General features: G+C 33.1%; 2 protein-coding genes across 2 annotated transcripts; one reads left to right on the top strand and one right to left on the bottom strand.

The window, feature by feature from the left end:
* The first annotated feature begins 1236 nt into the window (after positions 1 to 1236).
* On the top strand, positions 1237 to 7933 carry LOC104234531 (uncharacterized). The gene is made up of 6 exons (XM_009788099.2): positions 1237 to 1391; positions 1479 to 1587; positions 3188 to 3327; positions 3413 to 3775; positions 7245 to 7307; positions 7569 to 7933. Exons 1-6 carry the CDS (start codon positions 1320 to 1322, stop codon positions 7803 to 7805), a joined length of 984 nt encoding a protein of 327 aa, XP_009786401.1. The 5' UTR covers positions 1237 to 1319; the 3' UTR covers positions 7806 to 7933.
* A 2091-nt stretch (positions 7934 to 10024) lies between these two features.
* On the bottom strand, positions 10025 to 11004 carry LOC104212579 (uncharacterized). The gene is made up of 2 exons (XM_009761880.2): positions 10875 to 11004; positions 10025 to 10252 (listed from the first exon to the last, which is right to left on the bottom strand). Exons 1-2 carry the CDS (start codon positions 10984 to 10986, stop codon positions 10143 to 10145), a joined length of 222 nt encoding a protein of 73 aa, XP_009760182.1. The 5' UTR covers positions 10987 to 11004; the 3' UTR covers positions 10025 to 10142.
* Between the last annotated feature and the right edge of the window lie 9509 nt (positions 11005 to 20513).

Here is a 20513-nt window from a genome sequence, read left to right as displayed (position 1 = left end):
CAGGGGGAGTAAAATACATGATCCACTCTTTTTTCCTTACTAAGGTTTTTTTTTCCATGAGATTTTCTTTATAAGATTTTTAATGAGGCACATAGCAATGCGTATTACTAAATATGTGTACTCTTTTTCCTTCACTAGGATTTTTTCCACGTGATTTTTCTTAGTAAGGTTTTAATGAGGCACATTATCTTTTAATGAACATCCAAGGGGGAGTGTTATAAATATATTATATTATAGATATTCATTTAGTACTCCGTTGTAAATAAGCTTCCTGAAAAAGCTTATCCATATGGGAATTCGCCGTCAATATGTTTATCTATTTAGTACTCTATTGGAAATAAGCTTCCTGAAGTAACTTATCACTTCGGTGCCCGATTATGGATAAACATTACCCCCGGTAGAAGATTATCCATACCGGGTATAATATGTTTATCCTTTCGATACTCCGTTATGGATAAACATTATCCCCGGTAGAAGATTATCCACATCGGGTACAATGAGTTTATCCTTTCAGTACTCCGTTATAGATAATCATTACCCTTAGTAGAAGATTATCTATACTGGGTACAATGAGCTTATCCATTCAGTACTCCGTTATGGATAAACATTGCTCTCAGTAGAAGATTATTCATATCTGATATAGTAGCAGCTTACACAATAGAAGAGATTTCAGTTCATTATGTACATCAGTTTGAATTCGAATAATATATCAATTGCTCTTTATACTTGTCTTTACTTTGCATTCTTTATTTTATAACACTTTAAATATATTCAGAGTATTTTTGCTTCTTTAAGTTTGTCAAAACGAATTCAATATTTAACAAATTTTAGTTGCAAGATTTAACGAAAAAAGGTGAAAAGAAATTACTATGATTTATGAGACACGTCTGGAGGTGCAAATCTTACAATTTATGCTACTTTTTAAATCTATTTCTAATATCTTGGAGGAGGTTTTTAAGTTACAATCTATATTTGATTTATTTCTGATGTGTTTTGCAATTTTTGATGTAGTTTCTAGAGTGATAATTATCAATTCTTCTTTTACAGTTCCGTTAAATCTAACAACAAGAGCTTGTTAATTGTTTTACATAGATGAATCTCACTTTTAACAAATTTAATGGACTAAAATTACACAAGAATATACTTAAGAGACTATTTTAAACCTATACCAAACATAAGAAACCATTTTTGTCATTTTCTCCCAAAGTTTTTAACAAGAGTCTAGCGATAAATGAACAGATTTTCGGATTTAACACTCACAGCTGAACTCTGATTAGAAATTGGAAAAAAATTCGTAGACTGATAAATGTGAATGAAGAATGTGTTTTTCAGCAGCTTTGGCACTTCCATCACTTCCCACTCTCGAGCCGTCTTCTTCCAATTCTACCTCTGTATGTTGCTATTCTGTTGTCACTTGACTTTACCTTTTTTTTTTTTTTGTATTTTCAAATTGATGCTTAATTGTAATATACTAACAGAATTGGAGTGGAAAGGACGAAGATCCAAATAAGGGTCAAGCGGTGAAATTGTCATTACCAGCTTATAAATGGCGTTTTGTTATTGCTTACGACGGTACCAGATTCTCAGGTTTTATTTTCTCCTTGGTTTTTAATTTATATCACTTAGTTTGACTAATACGGAATTTTAAGAAAGAAAAGAAAAGTTTTGAAAGTTGTGATCTTGAACATGTCATAACATTGTGGCTATGCAAGCTTACTCATTAAGGTAATATGAGAATAAGTTTATATTTAAATTGTTTCCGAATTTAGTTTTATTTTTATTTTTTTTATTTTTTTATTATAGAATAGGCTAATAAGGAAATGACCAGTAAGGTGTGGTTATCGCGGATTAGGGTTGTAAGTTGACAAGTAGTTGTGAATTTCTACTAGGCTTACCTGTAGTGCTATTATTGTATTCTCTTGTTCCTGGTTCTTTATTACATGTTGTACCATTCGCTTCTATTACCCTATTACATTGCTGTTGGTATTATTTGTTGCTTTATTTTTATTGTTCCTTGAGCCGAGGGTCTATCGAAAACAAACTCTCTACCTTTCTAGGGTAGGGGTAAGGTTTGCGTACACGCTAACCTCTCCAAACCCCACTTATGGGATTAAAGTGGGTTTGTTGTTATTGTTGCTAATAAGGAAATGGTGCCACATAAATTGAGTTCGAGGGAGTATGATATAGCATGAAGTTGGATACCTCTCTCATAGTTTACATTCTTTTGTACCTTGATTGGAACTTGTTGTCTTGAACATGTCAGTTTCACTAAGGGTAGAAGTTTAAATTTGAATTGTATCTGAAAATGTCATTTTTTTTCTAGATAGACTAATAGGAATTTGTGTCACATAAATTGGATCTGACGGAGTATGATATAGTGTGAAGTTGGTTACTTCTCTCTTTGTTATTATAAACAGCTAATTTGTTCGTCTATTCATATTTCGCCATAGTATATTATCATAGACTTCTTTTGTAAGAGAATAAATAATCAACGACATCTGTAGAAAATTAATGAAGGTTTAGAGTTAGTTTAGGGGTCTAAAATGTCATTTTGGCATCAAATTCATCTCAAAATCATGTGCACATCTGCTGGACATTGTTCGTTCACGTAATCTTTGAGGGGTTGAGTTGGGGGGATCCTATCCTTTTTAGAGTTTCTCATCCAGGTTTCCCCTTTTTATCTAATTACTATTCAAAGAGCAGTAATATTCTTCTTTTGTGACCTTTATGATTATCTATCAATCAATTTGAGGGTTAAAACTTGGTAGTTAGTACTGTTTTTGATGTAGTATTAATATATACTTATAGATTTGAAATATATATAAATCAATGTCCGATGTTAGACTGAAAATTAATCAAGTCAACCCTGATGAAGTGAACTAGGCAAGTCAGACGGGCATAGTAAGATTTTGAAGGTAGTAGTAATTGGAAATTTGACACCTTAAAGTTTGTTCCCCTTTTCTCTATTTCGTCCTAGCGTCTGATGTAGGTGATTTGAGTTTGTTTTTCTCCAAGGTCGTCTTTTTTCTCTTTTGTGGTTCTTTATCAGCCACAATGATCGCTTAGATAATATCATGTTGAACTTACCTGCTTAATGTTTTTACTCTTTAATTCCCTTTATTTAGGGAGTGTATGTTGGGATGCAGTTGTTTTATGTCTACAATCCTGAATGACGAATAACCTGTAGGATGGCAGTATCAGCAGTCAACACCTACTATACAGTGCATTCTGGAAGAAGCTCTGACTAAAATAACAAAATTAAACCGCAAAGATCTTTGTTCAGTTGGTGCAAGTCGAACAGATGCAGGAGTTCATGCATGGGGTCAGGTCTGCTTTCCCTGCCAATGGATTCTTACTAACCAAACGAAATGATTTTAAAAAAAATAGACTTAGAGCCAACTTTGGCTTTCAGGTGGGACACTTCATTACGCCTTTCAACTATGAAACGTTAGAAGGCGTTCACCAAGGTTTAAATGGTCTTCTTCCTCTTGATATCAGAGTTAGAGAAATTAGCCCTGCGGTGCCTGAATTTCATGCTCGTTTCTCTGTCACAAGCAAGATTTATTGCTACCAAGTGTATAATTCCACTATCATGGACCCATTCACGAGGCACTATGCTTACCATAGCACATATAAACTTGATGCTGCTGTCATGAGAGAGGCTGCAGGGCATTTCTTGGGGAAACATGACTTTTCTGCCTTCGCCAATACATCACGAAATGACCGGGTGCCAAATCCAGTGAAGACGATTTTTCGCTTTGATGTTGTTGAAAAGGTACTATATTCATTCCTTTACTTAATATGAGATATCAATTAGCCTACACAAAATACACTTGAGCTGGCTTATTGCCAACGGCGGCTCAAGGGTAAAGCCACTCAAGCAATTGCTTGAAGCCCCATATCTAGAGGGGCCCCAAAATTTTCTGGTACTGTATTAAATAGTTGTATCTGTATTTGATGAATTTTTTTTAAAAATATTTAGTATATATAAAAAAAATATATCTTTCATAAATAAGGAAATTATGGGACCGATGGAGATAATTTGGGAATAAAAATAGTAACTTACGTGTGAATATATTTCTTGTCTCCTTTATATATTATGATTATTATCACAAGACCCACGTTACTTTTATTACTTTCTCTTTAAACTAGTTTTTACTTAATCTTTTATATTCCTTTTAGCCTTTCTAGACTTATAAGTCCACTGTATCATAAAATATTCTGTCAAATATGATAGCAGAAAGCAATTTCGCACTCCTTTTTTGTCAAGCTTTCCCGGCATTGCACCAAAATTATTGAAATAGCAAAAGTAATATCAAGTTATCTATGACTATTTGTTAAACTAGGTTCAATTGTTCTATACTTTTTTTATTACTTTCGTCTAAATTTTTTTTTAATATCTTTTGTTTGTAAGTATATGTATTATCTTTTTTAATTTATTAGAATTTTAATATGTTAACAAAGAAATATGAACCCGCATATAAAAAATACCAAAAAAAGAGAGAAGAATTGAAATTTTAATACAATTCCCAAAAATAGGAAGAATTTATGGTAGATAAACAAATTACTAATATAATTGAGCTAGAAGAGAATGGAATCCAAGAAGAAGAAGAAGTTGGTGAGAGTTTAACAAAGATGTTTTAGAAAATCTGGAAATCCTAAAAGAATTGAATAATAACTCTAGAAAGTAGAAATATATATATATTAAGAAATCGATTATAAATAAATTATTAAAAAATTTACATCTCAAAAACCTAGAAAAATAAACTTCAAAATAAAATTTTATTAAATGAGTTTTTAAATATGAAAAACTTAGGGCCCTTCGTTGAAGTTTGGCTTTAGGCCCCGGATATTGTTGAGCTGCCCCTGCTTATTGCTCAAGGTCACATGCATGTGGCTTTCATATTAAGTTCCAGTCATTAGGCACATCACTTCTCCGGGCTTAAAAGCTCAATGAGTATACGTATTCTTTACGTTCATGCTACCAAATTCCTTTTCACTGTTCTTGAGCCGAGGGTTCATTGGAAACATCCTCTCTTCTTTCATAAGGTAGGAGTAAGGTCTGCGTACACATTACCCTTCCCAGACCCCACGTGTGGGAGTGCACTGGTTTTTTTTTTTTTTTGTTGTTGTCACCTCTATCCCATTTTGATCTAATATATTTTGACTATATATGGAGATTTAAGTATTTAATTCAATTCTTTATGGACAGTAAAGTGGTTGATATAAGTTACTTTCGATTAGAAAAGAAACAGCTCACTTCCTTGTTAAAGTTTCAATTTTTGATAAGATTAATTTCTTAACATGAGGGTAACTAAGTCTTATAATGTTATTATTTCGCAAGTGTGTCAATATCATAGCATGTCTCAGAATACAAATTGGAAGAAAGAGAGTATAAAGTGTTATAAAAAGTACATGTCAGTATAATTTATATTAGAAGCATTCCTTTGAAAAAGAATTGCTGTATTGATGTCAAATGAGTATCTGTGAATCGTAAGTTCTAAAGTTCCATACTTGTGATATATATATATACACACACACACACAAGCAGTAGATGGGACTATCTTATCCTGAACATAGAAATCCAAATCCTCCATTTATATAGATGAGATTATCTTATAGGACAGGGAAAAGGCTATCATGTGTCGTGCTGTGATGCACGTAAACTGAGCACTATTGACACTTTCCCCCTTAAAAAGATCTTTTTTGCACTCTATCCCTTGAATTTTTGTTTTTTTGAAATGGTAAAAGTTTTAGTGATAGAAGGTACCAAGATGGTACAAGTAGTACAATAACAAAGGGAATGCAGATCAGAACATAAAGACTGCATCTACTGTCTGCCCCCTAGAAATTCATATACTCATTTGTGCTACCAATAAGACTACCCGTACACCATAAGAAAAGATTCTGTAAACACTTGTTCTTAATTCTAAATGTAGGTTTCTTTGTCCTTCAAAACAAGCTCTATTCCTCTCAAGCCATAAGATCCAAAATATGCATATAGGAATAGTATTCCAAATCTGCTTCAAGCCTTTTCGAATCCTCTGCCCTTTCCAGCACTCGAGTAAGCTCCTTATGCTATTAGGTATTGCCCAAGAGATACCACAGATACTCGGAAAAAGGTCCCAACACTGTCTAGAAATTCTACAATGCAGAAAAAGATGTTCAACTGATTCCTGATCCTCCTCAAATAAGTAGCACCTGTTAGCCAGAAAAAGACCTCTTCTTTGGAGATTTTCTTGAGTTAAACAGGCTTCCCAAGTTACAATCCAACCAAAGTAAGCTACTTTTGTAGGGGCTTTTGTCTTCCAAATCATTTTCCATGGCCAATTGTGTTCCCAATAACCTGTCTGCCTCATTATCCCTTGAATTATTCAAAATGGGCGCAGGCACCCACCCCATCCACCATCCAAACGGTGGGGTGATGGCAGATGCGCAACCTTCTCTAACTTGGTCTATATTGCAGTATCAATGAAGAACTTTTGTTAAGCTGGCATTTCTGTATTACGAGTAGGAATGGAAAACTGGCGCTTGATGCAGAAAGCATTAAAGGGATACAGTTCAGTACCTCTCATTTAGGTTTGACTTTTTGTTTACTTTACCTTGGTGGCACTAGTCTGAAAGGCCTAACAGTCATTGACCTTTTGCTGACTTCTTACAGGAGTTAAGGGTTGTATACATTGCTTTAAAATTTTGTACTTTATGTTGTGTAAAGAGTTGGCACATATTTGGTGCCTAATAAACAGACTCTTTTCTAGCACATATTTGGTGCCTAATAAACAGACTCTTTTCTACTTATCAAAGAAGATAGGAGAAGGCTCAACCTTTCTCAGTCTTCGCCTTTGCTGTTTATTCACTCTTCTGCAATTCATACTTGTTTCTTTGCTGTAAATATCTCCTGAACCAAATTGTTGTATTTTCAGTTATGTAATATCTCAGATTGCACTTTACAAATTTCGCTAATAGTTTACCAAAGCTAGAGAAACAAAATTAAAGTGAAAATGAAGGGAAAAGCTTACTGTCCATCACCGCTTCTGACTTCAAAATCAGCCAACCTCCTTCGCCCTCCAAACTGACACTTTTATCCCAACAAAATTGATTTTATCATTTCAGTTTTCCGTAATTCGATTTTGGATGCTCTTCTCACACAGAGCCATCAATGAAGTTTTGAGGGAAACCAAAGTTTGGGTCATATATCCATCAATGAAGTTTTTAAGTTGAATTTTGCCGTGCTTTGCTTTTAGGGACCTCTTTTGCGGCTTGAAGTTGAAGGATCTGGTTTCCTATATAGACAAGTTCGGAACATGGTATGTTACTTGATTATTCTTACCTTGGTAATTGAAATTAAGTGAGAGTCGATATAACTTTGGCGACAGAGTTTCATAAAACTTCCTCTGCTTTTTAATGATTTATCTATGTAAAATAGGGTTTTTGAGTGATAGGCAAATGCTTATAAATCTTCAGTTACTTTGTCATGGCTTCATGATTAAATCTCAATTGAATTAAAAGGCTTTTGAGCAATGCAGCTGAAGATAACGCATAGTGTTTTCTTTCAAAATCATTGGCAGGTTGCTTTGCTGCTTCAAGTTGGAAGACAAGCAGTTCCACCAGATATTGTTGTTAGGATTTTGGAATCTCGTGATAGGAAGGAACTTGCGAAGTATGCCTTGCAAGTTCCACCTCACGGCCTTTGTCTCGAGACTATCAACTATAAAGAAGAACATCTCAGACTTCCAACAGATTCCCCTGCAAGTAGTTTTGGTAGGCACCATAGTATAAGCTATTGTAAGGTGCCATTCATATGACTAGTCGATAATTTAAAAAATGAAAGCATGTACAATGAATTCTGCCCTTTTTAACACATCCATAAAAAGCATTTGCTGTCTTGGTAGCCATTGCTTGAATGCATGGCAAGAGTGATAACCACTCATACTATCTCGCTTCGCATGTTTGTCGTGCCATGTTCATGGTGGAGGTCTTGCCCGTGCTTCGGATCGTGTGAGCTGTGGTTATTATTCCATAAACATATCTGAACGAGTGTCAATTGCTGCGTTGAGTGAAGGTTTCACGAGGATCCGTTGTGAATCCCTGTTGTGTTCAAATTGCTTTAATTCTGGACCTCTTTTTGGGACAGTAGTGCACTTTCCTCCAGATGGAAGTAGTTATATACGAAAGGGAACAGATAAACATGCTTAAAAGGATATAGTTTTGCAGATGGGATTGTGATTCTCATGAATGATGGCCATTCTCTTGTATCAGAGTTTTGTTGCTTCACTAGGTCAAATGTTCGAACCGTAAAAACAACTTCTTGCAAAAATGCAGGGTAAGGCTGCGTATAACAGATCACTGTGGTCCGGCCTTTCCTCGGACCCTGCGCATAGCGGGAGCTTAGTGCACTGAGCTGCCTTTTTGAAGGGGAGACTTGGCGTAACTGGTAAAGTTGGTGCCATGTGACCAGGAGGTCACGGGTTCAAGCCGTGGAAATAGCCTCTTGCATAAACGCAGGGTAAGGCTGCGTACAATAAACCCTTCTGGTCCGGTCCTTCTCTGGACCCCACGCATAACGAGAGCTTAGTGCACTAGGATGCCCTTTTACTAGCTCTAAAAGACTCATTTTAGCAAGCTTTTCACGGATGTGGCAAGTAAAGTGCTACAAGTTACAGCTAAATATGGGTTGAACTTGAACTATATTTTTGACGTAGAGCAAATTACTAACGTTTTAACAAATATTAAATTCCGACTCCATAATTTCAAAACTTTATTAGATCACTTTAAAAGTTGAACCTTTGGAGTTAAAATTCGAGATTTGCTTTTGTTCTTTCAGGTTTTTGGTTTGTTTTGTTGTTAAACTAATGATGATTGAAGTAGATATAGGAATTGGAGTTGAAATGTATGATCTGTAAAGCCTTTGACATTTGGAGCTTCTTTCGTATGATCAGAATATTGATTCTTTTTTACTTTAGAATATTGATTCTTTTTTACTTTAGAATATTGATTCTTTAGGAGGAGAGCTTTGGCGTAGCTGGTAAAGTGCTGGCATGTGACCTGGAGGTCTTCAAGCCATGGAAACAGCCTCTTGCAGAAATGCAAGGTAAGGTTGCGTACAATAGATCCTTGTGGTTCGGCTCTTTCCGGGACCCAGCGTATAACAGGAGCTTAGTATACCAAATTCCTTTTTTTTTTTACTTCAGAAAAGGTTGTGCAAATGACACCAAAAAAGAAAAGAAGGAAGTTTCATGGGAAATAGATGCTACACGTGAGACATTTGGAAGCAACATTGTATATATTCCTTGGACTTAAACCTAATAACACAATTTTATTTATTTGATTATGTTTCCAATACGTCTCTTCACGTACGGGCTTGGTTCTTTTTTATGAGTCAAGCACGTAAAATTTTTTTTGATATTGAGTGGCGATGGGACTCAAACTCAAACTTCTGCCTGCTCTGATACCATGTTATAGTATATGACCATCTCATATAAAAGCTTAAGCTGCTAGAGAAAACATACTTTTATTTACTTAACTATGTCTCCAATATAATTTCAGATTCTCGCCATAAAATTCTACGATGAAGGACAAAGAATAAAGAAGTATTTATTATTCCATCACAACTCTTTTGAGCGTCGTTATGCATGAATAAACTTGTCTATGACCCGACTTTTTTTTTTTTTTTTTTTTTTTTTTTTACAGAAACTTGAAAATCATGCTAATAAAGTTAGTGCAGCACCTCAACCAGATTCGGGAATTAGAATTTAGAACTATAATTATCGGATGCGTTAAATTCTTTTCAGACACTTATCAGATTGGATAAAATGAATAAATAATTAATTTTTACTGCATCGAGATAATTACAAAATACAAACCCAGTACAGTGAATCTATCCATGATTTTCGTTGATCATAGAAAATAGCAAAAAAGAAAAAAAATGGTGTCAGAAGAACTTGTTCGTTCTTGTTATGTTTTTCTTCATTTTTTCCCCGGTGGGGGGTTTGGGGTTGGGGGGGGGGGCTACCAGACTATGGAATAGCATCAAAATTTTCAAAATCTTGTTTCTTTTGGGCGTCAGTTTGGTCACCACATCAACAAGATAATGAGAAAATATGTACAATATGTTCTTGATTTAGCTTGAAAAAACAAAGATTTCAGGTTCTAATGGCCTTGGACTTGTCTAAAATTGACCACATCACCTGAACATCTTCATATGCACAAGCCATTACTTCACCCTGCAAATCTACTACATGGTTCTCTGAATCTGCAAATACAAAAAAATATGTGCAAAAATTAAACAACAAGGCCAAGAAATCGACCAGAGGCGAATTCAAGATTTAAAATCAACGAATTCAGAACGAATGTAGTGGATTATATATTTTCACTTTAATTTTTTGGCCTATGTATAAGTGAAGGGCAGCCCGGTGCACTAAGCTCCCACATAAGTGGCTGGTCCGGTGATCCGGCGAAGGGCCGGACCACAAGGGTCTATTGTACACAGCTTTATCCTGCATTTTTTCCAAAGGTTGTTTCCACGACTCGAACCCGTAGCCTCCTGGTCACATGGCAGCAATTTTACCAATTACGCCAAGGTTCACCTTCCGCCTATGTATAAGTGAATCGAACTAAAAATAGTAGATTCAGTTGAACCTACTCAAGCGGCTCTAAATCACACTAACACACTAAGGCGAATTCAAGATTTAGAGTCAGATTAGATATGAACTATTATACATATATTTGCTCTTCAAAATTTCCTTTTTTGCATATATAAGTGATTTGATCAGAAAGCAATGAGTTCAGTTGAACTTACGGACCCGTTCTAGATTCACTTATGAACTAACACAATATAAACTGGATTATCATACACAAATATTGCATGTACATACCTTCTTCTTGTGACTTCTTATCTCTTGGTGAATCTCTTGGTGATTGTTGATTATTGAAAAAAGTACGAGCTTTTCTAAAAGGAGTAGTAATTGTTTTGACCCAAGAAGTCATTTTTCTGTTTTGACAAAGAGTTATATGTCCAACTCTCTATTTACAAAGAATACAAAAGGGTTTATATAGAATGTACATCTCACCTAGACTACAGTTTTTTAAAAGGATAGTGTGGGAGCCATAATAAGGCAGGCAAGATCCGTTAGATAAGCTTTTATGTACCCTCACATCTCTCTCCTTTATTTTTTTAGCGGGTTGATATTCACTGATTCGACTAATTCGAATTTATGCATGCTGTGGAAAAATGACTTGTTGTTTTATTATATCGTATTTTTACTGTTGATATTGTACTTATTTGAGCCGAGAGTCTATCGGAAACAACTTCTCTATCTGTATAAGCTAAGCGTAAGGTTCTGCATGCACATTACCAAGAGGCGGAGCCAAGATTTGAACCTTATGGGGTTCGGGATTGTAATCATTTTAAGTTACTAGGTTCTAAATTAATAAGTTGTACATATTCAATGGGGATTTCTTAAGAGAAATATATAGTTTGAACAAAAGCTAGTGGGTTCGGCCGAACCCGCATTCCGCATTCTGCCTCCGCCACTAATACTATCCTCCCCAAACTACAGTTATGAGAATATACTATATATATTATTGTTGCATGAAGTGCGGGCCCGATATAAGGATAAAGCACCTACTATATATTAAGAAGTCCTCTATTTAGTCACAAAGTTCGATCCCGAGATTTCTAATTAAAACTGAAGAGATCTCTCTCTTTCTTTATGTTTTTAATTATTTAGCATTCGAAATTTATTGATTCGATTAATTTAAAATTGTGCGTGCAGTACAAAAGTTTTTTTATGTTGCATTTTTTTATTGTTGATATTGTGTTTACTTGACCCGATGGTCAATCGAAAACAACTTCTCTATCTGCATAAGATAAACGTAAAGTCTGCATACACACTATCGCCCTAAATCCTAATTGTGGGAATATACTGGATATATTGCATGCAGTGCAGGCATGATATAAGGATAAAGCACCTACTATTAAGAAGTCCTCTACTTAGTTACAAAGCTCGATCCCGAGATTTCTAATTAAAATCGAAGAGATCTCAATCATTTCACCGCACTCTTTGAATCGTGGTCTTTCTCTCTCTCTTCTTTAAGTATTTTTCTTATCTCTGCACTTCCAAGTTTTGTGCTGCCGACTGCCCTTCATAACCACATGGCTACGGAACCCTTCCACGTGAAGACATATTATCTTCTTGAATGTGACGTATAATGATTTATGAGCCCAAAAAATGATACAAACAAAGTAACGTCTTGTGTGTACAACTTGTGTACTTTGTATTTTGACTTGACATTCTCTTATTAAATCATTTTTTTATTATGAAAATCACATGGTGGTGGTACCCTTGGTATTGATTATTGAACCGTGTTGACTTCTCTTATTTTTTTTTGGTTCCCACTCGGTGTCTGATATCTGTATAGGGCCCCACTAAATCCGAATTTACGTTGGATAATCTCATATTATGGGATAAAACATTTCCTAATAAAGGCGATCGACTCCATATCCAGGACTCAAACGTATTTTTTTTATTAAGAATGAAGAAGTGTTTATTACTCCGCCACAATATTTGTTTGGTGATTTCCCTTGCCTTATGCAAGTTGTTGATGGCTCCTACATTTTACCTAGGTCTCTAAAAAAAGTACACTTCTATGATTTAAAAGGTTAATTTTGAGAAGGTATTAATTTGACGTCAACTCTATACTTTTGGTTAGGAGTGTACATAGGCCATGTTGGTTTGGATTTTACAATTATCAAATCAAATCAATTATGTCGGGTTATTAAATTTAAAGACCAAACCAAACCAATAAAATTCGGATTTTTCAATCTTAGTTTTTCTCGGGTTTTCGGGTTATTCGGTTTCTTTCGGGTTTTTTTTCCGATAAAATCTTCGTAGAACAAAATATATAACATTTTCTCAAAAAATTTCTTTAATCCTAGTAAGATACAACTATATAAAGTATTTTTCAAGAAAATAATATAAAATATGAGATGTGTCATGGCATTATCCTAAAATATTCAACAATAAAGACAATAAAATTATGTAATATAAATATTGCTAATTAAAAAGCCATAAAAAAATAAACATAATCTAAAAGTACTAAGTCATGCTAAAATAAATAGACTAATAAGGGAGTATTAATTACATGACCAAACGCTAAAGAAAAATAAAAATAGATTATGCAGTTTTATCTAAATTGTTGCAAAATAAAAAATAAATATTTAATACATTCCCGTTCGTAATATTGAATTGAATGTCTTTTGTTAGCATTAGTATTGATTTGATTTTTGTTTGGAATTTTGTTAGCATTATTTAATTTACTAATATTAATGGCTATAAAATTTATTGAAGCATTCAAAAGTTCTAAGTCCAACCTTGAAATAATACTTAAAAGATAAAATTATGAAATTTTTTAAGAAATATTTATAAATTACATCACAATAAGTATATTTATATATTAAATATATCTAAAATTTCTATATATGTAATGTCGGGTTGGTTTGGTTTCGGTTTGACTTTCTTTAGTTAAAACCAAACCAAACCAATTATGGTCGGGTTTTTTTTTTCCAACACCAAACCAAATCATAATCGAATTTTTTTCTCGGTTTAACTCGGATTAATTATCGGGTTGGTGCGATTTGTCAGATTCTTTTGTACACCCCTACTGTGGTTAGAGGCTAAAATTACTGCATTCTCTTATTATTAGCACAAGACGCTAATTATAAAGTAGGTTTTTTTTTTTTTTTTTTTTTTGCATTATGGGTAAATATTGATGAGTGCACAACAAAAGTGTAAAGTTAAAGCTTGTGCTTGTCAAATATAATAAGTTATGACTGCAGAGTCGGTTAAAAGTTTTAGTATTAAACCTATTATATTTTTAAAGCTATAGATTTATATCTATTATTTTTACAATTTTAATAGTTTTTACATATAATTTTGTACTCCCGTCGAAAATTGTGGTTTCAATTGAACTCATCCAGTATACACTGCATCCGCCCATGGTTATGAGTACCTTTTTCGATTACACACTCAACTATTACGACCTTTTAAACTATGGATATATAAGTACTCTTCTCGGTTATACTAATATATGATTAAGGAATCATAATACCTTAATTAAGTTTTGAAGATTCTTCATCTAATCAATGATAGATACGAGGAGAAAAATTAACCATAAAATTAAGTCATAAGATCCATCTAAATCCAATTATAAGAAAGTTGCTCTATAATATGTTCCATTTGCTCTTTTTCACTGCTCCCTCCAGTTTACAATAAGTGATTTTTTGGCTTTTTTCTTGTGGTCCAATGTATTTGATTTTTTCATATTTCAAGAATGAATTAATTATTTTTTCTTACGTTGCCCTTGGAGTAAATAATATTGGAGTATGTGTTAGGAGTGTTTATGTGAATAGATAGTAAAGGTTAATATGATCAATTTTATTGCTAATTAATGTTAAAAGGTGAATTTCTTAATCTGTGTGAAAACAACCAAAAATTCACTTATTGTGGATCGGAGGGAGTATCATTTTTGTACTCATCATTTTAATCCGAGCGACAAAATGGACATAATCTTACCATTCAGATGCGGATGTAGGCATGATCTATACATTTAACTGAACATATGATTTTCAACTCGAACTATATATATAAATATAATAGAAAAAAATTTAAAAACATGTATATATATATGTATATAATTAAATCATATATTTATTTTGAATGTACTGGCTCTAAATCGAATGTACACTAGTCTTTTTTGCTTCTAGAGGTTTTCCTGGTCTCATCTTTAATCTACTAGAGAAACTTTATTTTTCTTTAGAAGTTTTGGTGGATAGTGAATAATCAATAGTTAAAAGATAGATTAAATCGATGGAGTATTTATGGTAGCTCAAGCCCGCAACTAATTTATTTGTGTGTGCGCGTTTCCAAGCTCTTAAGGTAATCAAACCGAGTCCCGTATTAATATTTTCTCTTTTAGGCTAAACTTGTACAATTTTTTCCAAAATATTTCACGTCATTAAGAGATTCTTATGCTTTATATGTAGGCTCCAAATATTTTCAACTACTAATGTGGGACTTTGTTCATACATCCAACAAATAAAACAGCAGACGACATATGTGAACTATACCCAAATAATGTAGGGTTGAATTATAATGTAATCTATTAAAAAATATTTTCTATATAAGTTATTGAGGCTCACATGACTGTGTTCTGAGTTGTATAATTTCCATCATGAGGAATATATGTTTAATATTCCATCAGAATCTTAAATGCAGGCACATAAAATATTAAATATTACTTTATGCTGAATTCATTTATCTTGTATTCTGAAAATGCGAGCTTAGTTATTGGTTGAATGAATCTGATCGTAATTTTGATGGTGGTAAAATTGAGGTCCATAAAATTAATTTTATGTACTTTTCAGTGCAGCATGTTAGAACAAATATAGAATCACGTTAGCTTCTGAAAATCCATGTTCTTGATACCTTGTGTATGTGATGCCTCGTTTGTCACGTCTAATGATAGAGATGCAAAGATGGGGTTTATTTATTTTTGGGAAAACGATTATGTATAGTTGCTCTTAAAATAATAGTCGTAAAAATACATATATTTATTGTATATTTGAATTTTATATATATATTTTTGTATGTTGAGCGGTTGGCTTTGACGGGTACGAGAAGAGGTAGAAAGCGGCCTAAGAAGTATTGGGGAGAGGTGATCAGGCGGGATATGGCGTGACTTCATATTTCCGAGGACATGACCCTTGATAGGAAGGTGTGGAGGTCGAGCATTAGGGTTGTAAGTTAGGAGGTAGTTGAACATTTTTCTACTTTCGTACCGGTGTGAGACTAGTCTGATAGGGTTTTTGTCTTAGATTGCCAGTGGTTAATGTTGTGTTCACACTATTTTTCTGTTTATCATAGTACCAGACCTTTTTTTACTGGGTATTGTTATTGTTTTTCATCTATTTTCTGGTTCTTATGTCTGTTGATGGTATTAGTATATTATCTCTTTTTGTCTTCTTGAGCCGAGGGTCTATCGGAAACAGTCTCTCTACTCCCTCGGAGTAGGGGCAATGTCTGCGTACACACTACTCTCCCCAGGCCCCACTTGTGAAATTTTATTGCAGTAATTTGACCAAAAGCGGATCATCTATAGCAATTCGATCGGAAGCAGATCATTTGTAGCAATTCGACTCGAATTACCGATCGTTGGCAATTCTCGCGTGATGGATGAATCCCCTATTTTCACAGTCTGATTAAACTTAGATTTGGATGCAAAGAACTAATTCTAGCCGACCTCTCTTATGAATAAGTGAATCTTCTAACAACCATAGTAGCATTTAATAGGGAGAAATTAAAAAATAGCCAAATTTACAAGTGGTAATTGAAAAATAGTCATAGTTTCAAAAGTAATTGAAATTTAACTGCTTTTTATGTAAAGATAAATCTGAACGAAAACATTATTCAAAATTCGAAAAATATTCCAGTATAATATACTGGAGTTCCAGCATAATATACTGGTCCAACATAATATGCTGGAAGTTCATATAGAGGTGCTCTAATCTCGAGTATATTATGCTGGAACTTTCTATGTGTTGGAGTTCCAACATAATATATGCTGTAAGTTCATACACAGGTGCACCAATCTCCAGTATATTATGCTGAAACTTTCCGTGTTGCAGCAAAATAGTGGCTATTTTTCAACGACTTTGCAATCGGTGGCTATTTTTCAATTACCAGTCCGAAAACTGGCTAGCCCGTGCTATTTGGGGCAGGCTAATTGTTAATGAAATTTTTACCTCCTATAACAAAGGTTAACACCTTATTTATTTTAAATAAATACCATTTAAAAAATTATATTCTATAGATACCTTTTAATGTTTATGGCAAAATATCTAGTTTTGGTTACCTCCTGTCCCTAAGCCACTAAATACGTTATTCAGTTACACTATTTCTTTTCTCTCTCTACTTTGATACATGCCATTCTCTTCCCCCATACCCTGAAAACACGATGCTCACATCACCTCTCTGCACCAAAACCCCTCTTTGTTCTCTCCACATAGAACTTCCCCTGTCTCATACTATCCATTTTTACTTTATCCCAATTCAATTGAGAAGCGAGCAGTTGTTGACGACATGGACTCAAAAACGATATGCTAATTCTCTCCACAGAGAACTTCCCCTATCTCATACTATCCACCCCTGAACTATTCCTCTCTAGGCTCGTCGTGCTAACAACTATGGGAATTATGATGGCCACTTGACATTGGCCATAATGGTTTTGCTCCAGCGTCTTTGTAATACCTATTTTCCAAGATAGTGATCGAATCTCAATGGCAAGTCATGTGATCGTAATTATTAGGGGATAACAAAGAAGGCAGTGACGACAATTTATATGTACACTCTTTTTCTTCTCGTCCAATGATGTTGTTCCTGCTTTCATTCAAGAATGATTTGTCTTCATTCGCGAGGGTTTTTGCTCGACGGCGGATTTGTAGGAAATTAGGGTTTGTTCTTGAACAAAAACGACGGAGTTTGGGGCTGAGCAACTTGATTTTCTGTTAACATATTTCAGTGTATTTTCAACGTATCACGTTGTATTTTCATGTATTTCATTGTATTCACTTTCTTTTTTTCATTGTAATTCAATGTATCTCGCTGTATTCCGTGTATTTCATTGTAGTCACTATTTTTTTCATTGTATTTCAATGTATCCCGCTATATTCTATGTATTTCATTGTATCCACTGTCTCGCTATATGCCATGAATGTATTCATATATTTTTTTAATTAATATAATTTATGTATTCAAATGTATTATATAATTTTTCTGAAGATTGCTATGTTTTTGGGGTATTTTCGGTTGAGAGTCTTTTTTATAATTGGAAATACAAAATTTATGTGTTATAATTGAGTTTGTTGAGTTATATTAGGTGTCTATTAAGTTAATTGATTCACTTTCCATTTAAAAATAGTATAATCCCTTGTTTCACGCCGTAAATACAGTCGAATACAATAATTTATCCAGCTGTAATCCCATGTTTCACGCCATGAATACAGTCGAATACACTCGAATATAACAACTGATTAGCTGGACTTCCCTAATTCACGCCTATTTTTGCTACTGTATTCATGAATACAGCAGCTTAAATACATTTAATACATCTTATAACAACAGAAAACGTATCTACAATCCGTAATATAGTAAATAATATCTATAGATAGCTAATTACCACTAAAAGATAGTGTTTTATGAAAATTTCCCATGGTTAATTAGCTAGCACCCTTATGGGTGTAATAAGCCCAAAAGATTGATTTTAAAATAGGCATCTCTTAACTACTGCAATTTCATCATCAAGAATTCTGGTGGCATTGATAAGATCTTAATTAAAGAACTCAGGTTCAAGTTTCGTGAAAGTAAAAAATTCTAATAAGAAGTATTTTCCCTTTTAATGAATTTTATATAATATAATATAAGTTTAAATTAATCAGAATACCTAAATGAATATTGAAAAAAGGAAAGAAAAAAACTCCATACATGTGAATATGTCATGTGGAAGACATGTAATTGGGAAGGGGGGACAAGATCTTTCATATCCCTTGTTTCAGAAGGCTGTTCTTCATCTAGATAAGTTAATCTTGCTTTTCATTACACTGTTCGATTATTTTAGGGGAAAATGACACTGTATAGCCGCACTAAAAATAATAATCGAATATATATATATATATATATTTTGTATGTTATATATAAAAATTATACGAATTTTATATACTTTTTCGGCTACTAAATAAAAATAATTTATGGTACGGGCTAAAAGTGAAAGAAGCCTTTATTTTAGCGTTAAATAATCCCATTATTTAAAAGAGGTTATGTGCCTCGGAAATATGTATTTAGCGTTTGATGGTGTAAATTATACTTATACCATCAAATCACTTAAAAGGACAATTACAAGTAATTATATTTAACAAGCATTGATTGGTAATATATAATAATAAGTGACATGTTATAACATGTTAAATTATACAAATAATGTAAAAAAATTATACTATCAATGTATATAACTTAAGATAGAAGTTGTATATAAATAGTAATTAATTATAATTGATTAGGTTTGTTCTTACTTTATTTTTAGAGTTTAAGTTATATACATTGACATATTTACTTGTTATAGCATATAGTATGTCTTCTTTTCAAGATTAAAAATCTCTATATTTTATGGAAACTTAAATGTAAATATCCTTTAAATAATTAATAATAAATATTTATACTGCATATAACTTAAAAGGCTATTTTTAAGACTACCATATTAAGCTTGTTATGAAAAATTACCTTTGTTTATAAGTCAAATGATGGTCTTAGAAACTATACAACTTCTATAGTCACAGCTTAGAATATACTATAGTCACACTTAGAATCTTATCAAGATTCTCTACAAATTAATGTTTTGTTAGGTATTATAATTATGTCTGGTTTAATTACTTAGATAGAAAGAATGAATTCATTAATTAAGCAATTTTAATCAGGCATAGTATTATACTTGGTCGATTCCCTTTGTTTTCTATAGCATTACTTCAACTAAATTTATGGGCTTAGAATATTTTACACTGGTCTAGACTGTTCCTTTTCGATTAGCTTTTCCATCTAATATATTTTTTGTCATTAGGCCTGCAAATTAAAAAGATTTTAATTAGATGTGACAAAAATAATTAGAATACACATATTATCGTCCTTCAATTTTTTGTCAAAGTGCTAACCGAATCTTTAACTGAACTTTTAAACAATATCAAGTTCATTGTGTGGTGTAAATTGTATTGGCTTTAATAAAGAAATAATAAATTACTATTTAATTTAATGTACGAATCAAGAGAGCTAATACTGACGTTAATTTATTCTATATAATAATATGTCCGGAGATAGTTAACCTTTCTTGATTGACGAGTTCTTGCCATATTTTATTGGAAAATTCACACAGTAACCGCTCCAAAAAACAATAACCGACAATATATATATATTTTACACATAATTTTTTATATATTTGACTAACAAATATAATATTTTTTTGGCTGAGCGGTCAAATATATAACTTATTATTTTTTATTAGGGATTGTTACCTAATAAAAAATAAATTTTTCAAAACAAATTTTCAGATTTTTTTTTTCACACATAAAACTGTAATATTTTTTCGAAGAATACAATTTTTATGTCCAACCGCCTACTAAGTACAGTTAAATTTTTGCCTATGTGGAATCTGAGAAAGGAACACTGAAAATAAATGGTGTCTTAAACTGAGGCATCACATGTATCTGCAAATGGATAGACATTGTTTGCATGTAACAATATATAATATCCAAATGAGAAAAAGAGAAAGGTCTGCAGAAAGTGACAAGTGTCCCTCCACCTGTTCACATTTAAAGCAATTAAGCATGACACGTACAATTATAATTTGTACACTTATTGTCTATATATGTTATATACACCACCTTTGCATTTCTGTCCTTATATAAATTAACG

Source organism: Nicotiana sylvestris, chromosome 5 (genome assembly GCF_000393655.2).
Source record: "Nicotiana sylvestris chromosome 5, ASM39365v2, whole genome shotgun sequence".
In the NCBI taxonomy this organism is placed as follows: Eukaryota; Viridiplantae; Streptophyta; class Magnoliopsida; order Solanales; family Solanaceae; genus Nicotiana; species Nicotiana sylvestris.
The sequence above is the reverse complement of the archived record's forward strand: the minus strand, read 5'-3'. Positions and strand labels throughout refer to the sequence as shown.